The 12,656-nt window shown below is 41.7% G+C and overlaps 1 protein-coding gene across 1 annotated transcript in view; it reads left to right on the forward strand.

Moving 5' to 3' along the window:
• The window catches only part of LOC124150824 (neurofibromin-like), a 113,220-nt gene that overhangs the window by 20,326 nt on the left and 80,238 nt on the right, over positions 1-12,656 (forward strand). The window contains exons 9-20 of the mRNA XM_048401210.1: positions 1,484-1,587; positions 2,034-2,099; positions 3,190-3,366; positions 4,288-4,500; positions 5,246-5,368; positions 6,061-6,189; positions 7,469-7,582; positions 8,303-8,382; positions 9,195-9,378; positions 9,941-10,127; positions 11,512-11,585; positions 12,069-12,224. Coding sequence (XP_048257167.1) covers positions 1,484-1,587; positions 2,034-2,099; positions 3,190-3,366; positions 4,288-4,500; positions 5,246-5,368; positions 6,061-6,189; positions 7,469-7,582; positions 8,303-8,382; positions 9,195-9,378; positions 9,941-10,127; positions 11,512-11,585; positions 12,069-12,224 — 1,607 coding nt within the window. The remainder of the gene's footprint in view (positions 1-1,483; positions 1,588-2,033; positions 2,100-3,189; positions 3,367-4,287; positions 4,501-5,245; positions 5,369-6,060; positions 6,190-7,468; positions 7,583-8,302; positions 8,383-9,194; positions 9,379-9,940; positions 10,128-11,511; positions 11,586-12,068; positions 12,225-12,656) is intronic.

Consider the following 12,656-nt stretch of genomic DNA (forward strand, 5'->3'; position numbering starts at 1 on the left):
CTCGATAGGGAACAATCTAGGTTCATTTCCTTGTTAGGGAACAATCTAGGTTCAGTTCCTTGTTAGGGAACAATCTAGGTTCATTTCCTTGTTAGGGAACAATCTAGGTTCAGTTCCTTGTTAGGGAACAATGTAGGTTCATTTCCTCGATAGGGAACAATCTAGGTTCATTTCCTCGATAGGGAACAATCTAGGTTCAGTTCCTCGATAGGGAACAATCTAGGTTCAGTTCCTCGTTAGGGAACAATCTAGGTTCAGTCCCTCGATAGGGAACAATCTAGGTTCATTTCCTTGTTAGGGAACAATCTAGGTTCATTTCCTCGATAGGGAACAATCTAAGTTCAGTTCCTCGATAGGGAACAATCTAGGTTCAGTTCCTTGTTAGGGAACAATCTAGGTTCATTTCCTTGTTAGGGAACAATCTAGGTTCAGTTCCTTGTTAGGGAACAATCTAGGTTCAGTTCCTTGTTAGGGAACAATCTAGGTTCAGTTCCTTGTTAGGGAACAATCTAGGTTCAGTTCGTCGATAGGGAACAATCTAGGTTCAGTTCGTCGATAGGGAACAATCTAGGTTCAGTTCGTCGATAGGGAACAATCTAGGTTCATTTCCTCGATAGGGAACAATCTAGGTTCAGTTCCTCGATAGGGAACAATCTAGGTTCAGTTCCTTGTTAGGGAACAATCTAGGTTCAGTTCCTCGATAGGGAACAATCTAGGTTCAGTTCCTTGTAAGGGAACAATCTAGGTTCAGTTCCTCGATAGGGAACAATCTAGGTTCAGTTCCTCGATAGGGAACAATCTAGGTTCAGTTCCTCGATAGGGAACAATCTAGGTTCAGTTCCTTGTAAGGGAACAATCTAGGTTCAGTTCCTCGATAGGGAACAATCTAGGTTCAGTTCCTCGATAGGGAACAATCTCTGTACAGTTCCTAGATAGGGAACAATGTAGGTTCAGTTTCTTGTATATAAACACTCTAAGAAGTAATCTGCTGAGATATGGCATCCCTGATATTAAAAGGCAGCAAAATCAAATCTCTGACTACAAAAGAACTATTCACATCACTGCTGTTGTGATACTGTGAGAAAAACACAAGTACAAATGAACGAAACCAAACATCTTTGGTTCCCGAAGACATATCCTTTTATCAATTCCTAATTTGGGTGCTCAGTGAATGTCCTTTTACCCAGGACACAGTGTGCATACTCTTCCATAGTTCTTGTGTTTGTTGTTAGTTCATTGCTGCACATAGCAATATTCCAGCTGTCTGACAGCTGTCTATAAATAATCGAGTCGACCAGACAATCCAGTGATCGACATCGATCTACCAATTTGGGATATGATGGCATGCAGCAACCAAGTCAGTGAGCCTGACTGCCTGATCCTATTAGTCACTTCTCAGGACAAGCATGGGTTGCTGATCTTCACCGGGGTCTTCAATCATACTCAACAAGAAATCTAATGCAATATGAACTGTTGTTTGCAGAGTGCTGTGACAAGATGTTTGAACACTTCAATGCTCTGACAGAGGGGTCCAAGAGAAGGGTGTCGGTCTGGCCCCTCCAGATGATGCTACTCATTCTCTGTCCGGTGAGCAATCACTCTGTTCATCAGCTCAAACTCTCCCAAGACCCAAACATGAGTGTTGTATTTGAATTAGTGATTTAAAACTTTAGTACAAGCCTGCCACTTACGTCTAGTTAGTTTTTCGTATTCGTTGCGAATTTTCAACTAAATTACGAACATGCAATTTCTTCATAATTGTAACGAATAATATGCCAGTCTACAATTAAAGATCACAAGGACGAAATTTTCATAGACACTGATAAAGAGATGGTCATTAATTAGCCTCAGCACAGAGGAATATTTTCATCCTCTCTGAATTTTGGAAAATAAGAATTTTGAAACTCCAAAGTTTGAAAAAATGCACAATTTTCTTTTAAAAGTTTGAAATACTGAATGTATCTCTACTCTGTGACATACAACCTTGCACAATGTAAGTGACCAAATAATGAACTTAACAGTTTTGTTTTTAGAAAATCTTGGAGGAGATAAACAACGCTGACACAGGCGCCCCCTGTTCCCAGCAGCACCTCAGGAAGGTGAGTAGGGACTGCCTGTAATCAGTGGGGGGCTCAAACTCACCTGGATCATTCAGAATTAAGCTGGGAAGTCATGTCGTCTTTGTCACAACCTTATTTAGGGCATCGCTGGCTCTTTGCAGAGTTGCGTCCCTTAGGAATGCCAGAAACCTATGATCATGAGTTCGAATTCCGGTTCACCCCGATTATTTCTGCACCATACAAGCCTGCAGCACTTCAGGTTTTCCTCCAACATTAAGCTTACCTGCCGAGATATCATTGGAGTACTGTTCAAGGCGGCATTCAACCCAACTCACTCATAACTATAACGTTGCATTTTAGGTCATCCCAGGATTCAAATTTTATAGAAGACATCAATTACCCCAGAACACTGAAAACATGTGGCGATACCTTAGTCATGATGCTATTCTCACTTTCATCTGAATTTGAGCATGCTTGAAATTTGACTTGGGTTCTCAATTATCATATATCGTGTTGTCAGGTGTATGGTCAGTGTATTGTGACATCCTTACCTCTGACAATATATCAAAGTATCAGTGTCTTGTTGGACTATGGGTCTCAACTCCTCCGTGGCCTTGTAGTAGAGCATCCGCCCGGAGAGCGGAACGTCCAGGGTTTGATCCTCAGCTGCATCAAGGGCTCATGCCAACAGCAACAAACCAAATTAGGGAGTTAATAAAAGTGGTTAGGAAAAAAATCGAACATATGTAGAGTTATAATCAGAATAAATATGCAGTTAATCTGTGGGTATGGTTCATAGTTTAAAATATAAGGCACTAAGTAGAAAATAAAACCCCAAAAGAAAGGACAAAAGGTATAGTTGAACAATCTTTCTGATCTTTGTGGCCAAGGAGATCTCACCACGGACGAAAGAAACAACAATGACTACAGAGGGGCATGGGAGGTAACTCCAGTGAGCGGTCATTGCGATACTACTGGTTCAACAACTATATTTATAGCAAGAATACAATCCTCTTCTTTCCTTGGATACTTTTGACCTGATAGCAACAATATGCATAATGCAATGCAGGCTTAGTATTGAATAGATAATATATTCTGAAATCTAATTATCCGATTGTTTGTTTTACAGAAACATTTTATAGACGAAGTGAAGCGAGCCATTGCGTGTCACGGTGGCAACAAGCAGTTCACAGAGGGCGCTGCTGTGACGTGTGTGCGACTATGTAAAGCTTCCACATACATCAGCATCAATGATAGTCTCAACGTCCTCTTCTCTCTAGTGCAGTCTGTCATTCAGGATCTCAAGGTACACACAGGGCTTCACCATCTGGGGATTCTAGGGGTAGAAGTTGTTGTTTTGAAAACAAGATTAAGATAATTAATTGCCTTAGTATTTAAAGTTTTCAGATTATTATTATATTCTGATATAGGAATGGGTGCTGTCTGTCCTTCTACCATCCAGCACGTTTTATAGAGATTTTTGAAAAATTATTTTTCGAGTTACCATGGCAACGACTTTGACTTAGACTGAAAATGGTGGTAGTGTTCCTTCCTGGAGCAGATCTTAAAAAACGTACACTATTTGGCACATAGATAGATCTTGTGGTGAACTGGTGCGTTTTGATATTTATTTATTTTTAAATTTATTATTTGAGCTTCCATAGCAATGACTTTGACTTAGACTGTAGTGGTAGTGTTTTTTTCTGGAGGGCTAATGCCTTGCACACAACTGGAATGTAATATTGGGGGGAGGGATGTGTGTGTGGGGAGATATGAGTATGTCATGCTTGTTTTATTATGAGGTCCCCCAAAATAAATACCTGTGGTAATTCCCTGTGTTGATGCCATGAAAGGAAACCCTCCATTATGCTGTCTATTGGGAAACTTCACTCTTCTGTTTTAATGGAGCTCCTTAGGGTCCTGGGGGCGGTTGGGTAGCCTGGTGGTTTAAACGTTTGCTCGTCACGCCGAAGACCCGGGTTCGATTCTCGACATGGGTACAATGTGTGAAGCCCATTTCTGGTGTACACCGCCCTGATATTGCTGGATTATTGCTAAAAGCAGCGTAAAACCATACTCACTCACTCCCATAGGGTCCTGACTTTATGGAAGACTTTGCCACACAATCTGAAGCCCATTTCCGATCTAGGTCTTAGTAAGAACTCATGTGGGACGTTGACTATGAAATCGTCAAGTGTTATGCATTTTCCATGTTGTGTTTGGCTAGACGCTGCTGTTCAATCCGCCCTCCAACAGTAAACCGTTCTACAAGGGTCAGGGCATGTTCGGACAAGACCTTGACCTGTACATCGACTGCTTCGTGTCCTGTTTCCGCATCACGCCACACAACAATGATGTCCTGAAAGTCTGCCTCAACAGCCACTCGCCTCCCATGTATCACTTTGTCCTTGTCAACGCCCTCCATCGGATCATCACACAGGTAAGACCATCCCAAACTAGATTGTGTTTCTTTTGTTGTTTTTATTTGGACCTAAAATAATACCTTGAGACAATATGTTTTAGAAACATTTTTGTGTTCAGGCTTATCAATAGTCATGTGTGAAGCCCATTTCTGGTGTCCTCCTGCCACGATATTGCTGGCATATTGCTAAAAGCGTCTTAAATTATACTCATGCACTCAATAATGATAGTATTTTAAAGAACTTAAAAACTCATAGGGCACTGTGAAAATTTTGTTTCAAATCAAAACTCTTTTCAAAACTCGTGGCCTCGTGGTAGAGCGTCTGCCCGGAGAGAGGAAGATCCGGCGTTTCATGTTAAGGTTCAGGTATTCATGTTAAACTTTGGCATGGTATCTCAGTGGGCTAGCACTATAAGAACGGCAGTAGTCTGGACTAGTACAAGCAGCCACACACACTCATGCATTCACGTCTCTACGTAAGTGTAATAACCTTGAATGCGATGTTTAAACCCCATTTCACCCCACCTTTTAAAGACTTGTTAGAAAAGACCACACATGAAAGTCAATTTTAAGGTAGAGTCAACCTCTCTCTTATTATGTGAATGCAACATGAAAATGGGGATTGACGGGGAATGGAGAGAGAGATAGTATGAGAGTCTGGAAAAATTCAAAATTTGAGGGCTGTTTGTTTAACGGTTTTGACTGATCTTGATTATGCCAATTTGTTGTCACCCCAGTAATGTGTGTGTTCACGTGTGTTCAGCCCCGCCTGGCGTGGTGGCCAGACATCAGCCTCAACTACGGCAAAGCTGGAGAGCTGAGAAACATGTTCACCGACATCGTCAACAAGGTCACACAGGGCTTCAGCAGCCACAACTGCCCCAAGGTAAAGCCGCCAATATGGAGGTGGTGAACATGGACTGTGGACTGAATGTTGTAGGAATGGAGCTGCTGTAGCTATTGTAGCTACGTGTACACGAAGATACCTTACAATGCTACAGATGCTGGGCCTATTGCACTTTACTGCACTTTACAGCACTTTACGGAATTATAATTACAGTAGACACAATTTATGGATGACAGCTTCTTTTTTAACTGTAATGGCGACTTTTCGGTAAACAGCGATAAAAATTAACAGGTTTAGCCCACTAGTCCTTATAATGATAATGTATAGCAAATCCTGAAAAAGGACACATTCCTACTACTCCTTAGGATACCTTTACTATTGGGCAGTTTGAGGACTCAAGGGTCAAGGGTCGCCTTTACAGTAAATAAAGAAGATGTTATCCATAACTTGTGTCTACTTTGTCATTCGTCAACTTCTTAGTAATGCCTATCAAACAATTCAGAATTTTAGTTGTTAATAACAAAATGAAGGCTCTGAAAAATGATGCTGACAAATACTGAATATTACAGATTTTGTCGCAAATGATCAAGTCTGTTCAGCAGGACTAAATAGGTTTCTACCATCTTTATATTTATATTTTTCAGATGACCATGAGGCTCAGTGTCACAAAACCCAGTTCACCTTTTTTCACCCTTATATTAATATTATGCCTTGCTATTTCTTGTTGTCAGACAATAACCAGAGTGACCAAGGCTATCACGCTAACGAGAGCCACATCAGATGAGACATTGACCAGCTACAAGTACATCCTACTGTGGATAGTGAAGCTCATCCATGCGGATCCATATCTCATGTTGCATGTGAGTATATGTGTGTCTGTAGGGTGGGGTGTATGATCCATATCTCATGTTGCATGTGAGTATATGTGTGTCTGTAGGGTGGGGTGTATGATCCATATCTCATGTTGTGTGTGAGTATATGTGTGTCTGTAGGGTGGGGTGTATGATCCATATCTCATGTTGCATGTGAGTATATGTGTGTCTGTAGGGTGGGGTATATGATCCATATCTCATGTTGCATGTGAGTATATGTGCGTCTGTAGGGTGGGGTATATGATCCATATCTCATGTTGTGTGTGAGTATATATGTGTCTCTAGGGTGGGGTGTATGATCCATATCTCATGTTGTGTGTGAGTATATGTGTCTGTAGGGTGGGGTATATGATCCATTTCTCATATTGTATGTGAGTATATGTGTCTGTAGGGTGGGGTGTATGATCCATATCCCATGTTGTGTGTGAGTATATGTGGCTGTAGGGTGGGGTATATGATCCATATCTCATGTTGTGTGTGAGTATATATGTGTCTCTAGGGTGGGGTGTATGATCCATATCTCATGTTGTGTGTGAGTATATGTGTCTGTAGGGTGGGGTATATGATCCATATCTCATGTTGCATGTGAGTATATGTGTGTCTGTAGGGTGGGGTGTATGATCCATTTCTCATATTGTATGTGAGTATATGTGTCTGTAGGGTGGGGTGTATGATCCATATCTCATATTGTATGTGAGTATATGTGGCTGTAGGGTGGGGTATATGATCCATATCTCATGTTGCATGTGAGTATATGTGTGCCTGTAGGGTGGGGTATATAATCCATATCTCATGTTGCATGTGAGTATATGTGGCTCTAGGGTGGGGTGTATGATCCATATCTCATGTTGCTTGTGAGTATATGTGTCTCTAGGGTGGGGTGTATGATCCATATCTCATGTTGCATGTGAGTATATGTATCTCTAGGGTGGGGTATATGATCCATATCTCATGTTGCATGTGAATATATCAGGTAGTTTGTGTGTGAGTGTGTTCTTAGACTCTCTAGACTCTTTCTGATACATAGCTCATCCTTCAAAACATAATATCCCAACATGATTGGATCAGTATTTAATGTGACATGCATCACCACTGACACAATCAGTTTAAACTAAAATGAAATTTGAGCTAACTGAAATCAAGGAATTCACGTAGGATTTGATGTCACTGCTCGGACAGGCTAGGCGTGAACTGTTCATGACCCAGGTCTCCCTGTGAGTGACTCTGTGAGTGACCCTGTGAGTGACCCTGTGTGGTTTGTCCCCAGAATCAAGGCAAGCCGGGCCATGAGATCCAGCGCAGTACCCTGGAGCTGATCACAAGCCTTGTGTCTCTCGTGCACCAGCAGTGGATGACAGATGTTGCACAGAAGGCCATGGAGGTATGTTAGATAAGGGCAAGGGCAAGGTTCGCACAAGCTTGGGGGGCAGTCGGGTAGCCCAGTGGGTAAGCGTGCACTTGTCACGCCAAAGACCCGGATTTCGATTCCCGACATGGGTACAATGTGTGAAGTCCATGTCTGGTGTCCCCCGCCGTGATATTGCTGGAATATTGCTAAAAGCGGCGTAAAAACCATACTCACTCACTCGCATAAGCTTGAAATGTTTTGCATTTAGCTCATTGCTTGAATTTGTCGGTCTGACCTTGAAAGGGCAATGTATTTGAATCTGGCTTTCTAGACATGGCCATTGTTGACAACTATTGTGAGTGATAACCTTTTGTAACAAAATATTACTTCATCATTAAATGATATTGGGATATAAATTGTGATCATATTAATGATGCAAGGAAATCTAATAAGTTATACCCCCTCCAAACATACCCTTTAAAACACTGCTTGTATGATATGCCTGAGATATGAGCCAGCTATTGTAGATGATTAAACCAGCAATGTTTTGAATCCAAGTTTTTCCCCACCCTAAGCACCACTTCAATATGTCCTGATTCATTTTTGGCAGATTTTAATCTCAACATAAGGGCTCAACATTGCTAGTCTTCCTGTACCAAAATATGTGTGACCAATTACTGGTTTCTGTCTACAAGGGACAGGGAACTAAGTTAGCTCCTTTATTTTGATTTGTACAATTTCCTCTCTCCCCAGGCTTTGCTTTGCCTACATCAGCCTGAGAACATTGAGCTGTGGAACCCGGAAGCTCCCATCAACACCTTCTGGGACATCAGGTTAGTCATGCAGGAGTTGTCTCCCCTGATGTGTTTACCAGTGTTGTGCAGGGTGGGGGAATTTTTATTTTTTCTATTGAATTATGAGTGGGTTGTATCAATATTTTCCCAACATCTTTCTTTGTTATTGATGAAATAGTTCTTACAGCTAATCATTCACAAAGTGTGATTTGTTATTGTGACGTCAAGAATGTCAATATTTGTAGATGTTCTTAACAGTAATTGTCAGTAAGGTGCTCTGGACTAACAAGCGTTCCAAACTAACAGGGTTTCCGAACTAATTGGATTTCTGGACTAAAAGGGTTTCCAGGCTCACAGGGTTTCCGGGTTAAGGGTTTCCAGAATAATAGGTTAGCTGGACTAAAGGGTTTCCAGACTAAATGAGATGTCCAGACTAAAAGGGTTTCCAGGCTCACAGGGTTTCTGGGTTAAGGGTTTCCAGAATAACAGGTGTGCTGAACTAAAGGGTTTCCAGACTTCCAGACTAACAGGTGTCCGAACTTACAGGGTTTCGAGACTAAAGGGTTTCGAGACTAAAGGGTTTCTGGACTAAAGGGTTCCTGGAATAACAGGGTTTCCAGGCTAACAAGAAGTTCAGACTAACAAGATGTCTGGACTAATGGGGTTTCCAGAATAACAGGGTTTCTGGACTAATGAGATATTCCAGACTAAATTGGTTTCTGGACTAGTGGGGCTTCTAGACTAAAAGGCGTCCAGACATACAAGGGTTCTAGACTAACAGGTGTCTGGACTAGCAGGTTTCTGGACAAACAGGGTTTGGCTACATGTTTATAAACATGGTTTGTTTCCAGCTCGCAGGTGTTGTTCTACATCTCCCAGCGCCTCATCCAGCACCAGATCGTCAACTACACAGAGATCCTCAAGTGGCTTCGGGACATCCTGGTGTGTCGGAACCGTTTCCTCCAGAAACACAGTGCCAATGCCAATGTCGGCAGCAACATCCCCGTCTGCATACAAGCCCACATCAAACTGGAGGTCAGTCTCCTGTTATGTCTCTTGAAGAGGTCAGCAGTCCACCATGCATCAGGCATGGATGGGATGACTAGAATTGTCAGACAGTTTCTGCTTATTTGATTAAGATAGTTCGACTGAAATAAATGGAATTCTTTCTTTGGCATTGGCACGTCACTTTAAATCCTGCATGTCTTTCAGTTTTATTGCAAGTAAATCAAATATTTTTCAATTTTCACTCTTCTTTTGAAGGATACTCAAAAAAAAAAATGCTTGACAACTGAAGCTGTATCAAAGGGCAAAATTCAGCGTGTGCCCAGTTTTGTTTGATGGTATTTTTGGAGGGAAAAAAAAAAAAAATTGTTTTCATTAAAAAAATATAATAAAGTCCGACAGCCCTCTGCAATGTCCCGAGAAGCATTTTCTTTTTTTAATGGAGTCTAATGTATTTTCAGATGGTGTTCTTGAATATTACAGATCAAGACATTACTTTTTTAATGGAGGGCGTTAAGTAGAGGTTTCAATTATAAGACTTTGGGTGTTTGTTGATGTGGGTGATTTTGACTGCAGTTGTCTCCCCCTGCAGGTGGTGTTCTTCATGTACCTGTGGAGTATCGACATGGATGCGGTGTTGACGGCGATGTCTTGTTTCCGTCTGCTGTGTGAGGAGGCAGACATCCGGTGCGGCGCTGACGAGATGGCCGTCACACAACTCCTTCCCAACTACAATGTCTACGCAGAACTGGCAGCTGCTAGCACCGTCCTTACCACTGGTACGGCAAGAATCCCTATGTAAAATGTCTAGGTATCACCTATTGAGTTGTGAGTGTGGGTTCATATCCTGGTTCGCCGAAAAGAGTAAGCATATATGTTTAGAGTACCAATCATAAAATTATACCACACTCATTACTTTCGTCATTATGGGGGGCATGGGAGGTTCAGTGATCTAAAGTGCCACTTTTTGCTGTGCAGAGTTGCGTCCCTTGGACACGCCAGGAACCTATGACCATTTTCACCCCGATTTTGTTTCAAGGTTTGTCAGCACCATACCTGTGCTCGTGGGTTCACCAAAGTGGTAAACGTCTGAGACCTGCATCACACCGGGCTTTCCTCCCACATTAAGCTGACCCGCCATGATATAACATGAATACTGTTAAAAGTGGCGTTAAACCCACCTCACTCACTCTCACTAACAAACGAACGAATGAGTTGTATATGAAGGTTTAGCCAGGAATTGTTATGGTATTTTTTTGAAGGGTGAAATGGGCATATAGTTTTCCTGGGCACATTTCTTGGTAAGGATCCCATTTCACCATTCTTGGTAAGGATTCCTTTTTGCAAAGCAATCTTAGCTCCACGATTGTCGTAAGTCTATGTTAAATCATGAGAGTTACTATCGTCTTAGCGCTAAGAATGTTTTGTGGACAGGGCCAAGGTGTGTGAACTGGTTGATTGTATGTTATCTTGCCTCGATCACCAGTTTTTCTGTACCAGATATAATAATTTTCAGGCAGTGATACAGCTGAAATTTTGATGATTGTGACGTATTGCAGCGTGCACTCCGGTTTCATGGGTCACACAAGCAGACATGAAGAAATCCATTAGATATTTCTTGTTAACACATTAGCAGAAATATACTGAAAGATCCCACATTTCTCATACAATATTTACTTATATTTAAACTTATCCCATCTCACACCGTGCATTTCTTCCTTCTTACTTCGATCCTGGGCCCACTTGCACAAAACGATCTTAACGCTAAGACTATTGTAAGCCTATGTTACAGTATGGGAGTTAAGATCATCTTAGCGCTAAGATCGCTTTGTGCAAGTGGGCTCTGGTGTGGAAATGTGCTAAAACAGCGATTCCAGCTTCAAAAAACATTTTACCCGAACACATCCCAGCATCTTCATGGTCACTGCCTAAACTAATGGGTCATGCACCACTGCAATCCTGTGCAATCTGACGCTAAGCAACCTGATCCTGATTGTATTTCCTAATTCTTGTCAGGAATAATGAAGTGCTGTTTTCTCAGAAAGTACAGCCAGAGCTTGTATTTGCTATTAAAAGATTGTAAACACACCCAAATAAGCAATGAATAGTGAAAGCTGAAAGCTGTAGATAGTCAGGACTCCAGTGTGTTTTTTGTTCCCCCAGGTCGAGCAGCCCTCCAGAAGCGTATTATGGCCTTATTGAGGAAGATAGACCAGTCGACACCAGGGAACTCTCAGGTACAGACATTTAGCCACCTGGCACAGTGGAGAGCACTTCACTGGCTTGTCTGATGATGTCCAGACTGTTATTCACATACTGCTTGTGAGCTTGAAGATTGACTGTGGCGTTAAATAACATTCACTGAGTCACACATCAATTTATGGTCAGCCTTGATATAACTTGAATATTGACTGGCGTTAAACAACATTCACTCAGTCACACATCAACTTATGGGAAGCTTTGATATGACTTGAATATTGCTGAATGTGGCGTTAAACAACATTCGCTCAGTCACACATCAATTTATGGGCAGCCTTGATATAACTTGAATATTGACTGGCGTTAAACAACATTCATGAGTCACACATCAGTTTCTTGGCAGCCTTGATATAACTTGGCCTTAAACAATATTCACTCATTTAATCATTCAAGGAGAGATATTTGCCCGCTTTTGTGTACAAGTTGTGCTGTTGTTGAGATGTCTGTCCATGCACCCACAGGCCTGGGAGGACACATTCCGGAACTGGGACATGGTGACCCGCTACCTGGAGTCCTACCCCAAGGTGAAGTTCGATGACACTCAGAGGGAAATTGCAGACATGATCAAAATGAAGAGGAAACCTCCCAACCATGCCTCCACGGAACATGAACTGGAGGTAGGTCGTGACCACCATCAACAACTTGTTTTAACGCCTAGGTCCATGCTATTCCTTCAGATCTGTGTGTATTACTTCTCACATTCTGGAACAGAAAGTTCACTTGCTATTTCAAGGAGGTCTGGACCAGTGAAGGTCTGGGGTAGAATTGGTCTTCAGCAACCCATTCTTGCAAAGTTTGATTTGAAATGAGGATTTTCTGAGAAATTTTGCTTTTTTCATGTTTTGACTTAGAAATATGTTAGAGTCGAAGTTCGGTATTAGTGAGACCTGGTCACTTTTTTTCTTGCTTTTTTCTGTGTCAGGACCTTTGCAGTTTGCTGTATTATGATTATCCATGGCTAAATTAGTCTTTCATTGTTTAATATTGACATTTGCTTATATAAAATATTGCTGTGTTGTTTGTTTGTTTGAACCTGTCCCAAAATACAT

Source organism: Haliotis rufescens, unplaced genomic scaffold, assembly GCF_023055435.1.
Source record: "Haliotis rufescens isolate VD_foot unplaced genomic scaffold, xgHalRufe1.0.p SCAF_21, whole genome shotgun sequence".
Classification (NCBI taxonomy): Eukaryota; Metazoa; Mollusca; class Gastropoda; order Lepetellida; family Haliotidae; genus Haliotis; species Haliotis rufescens.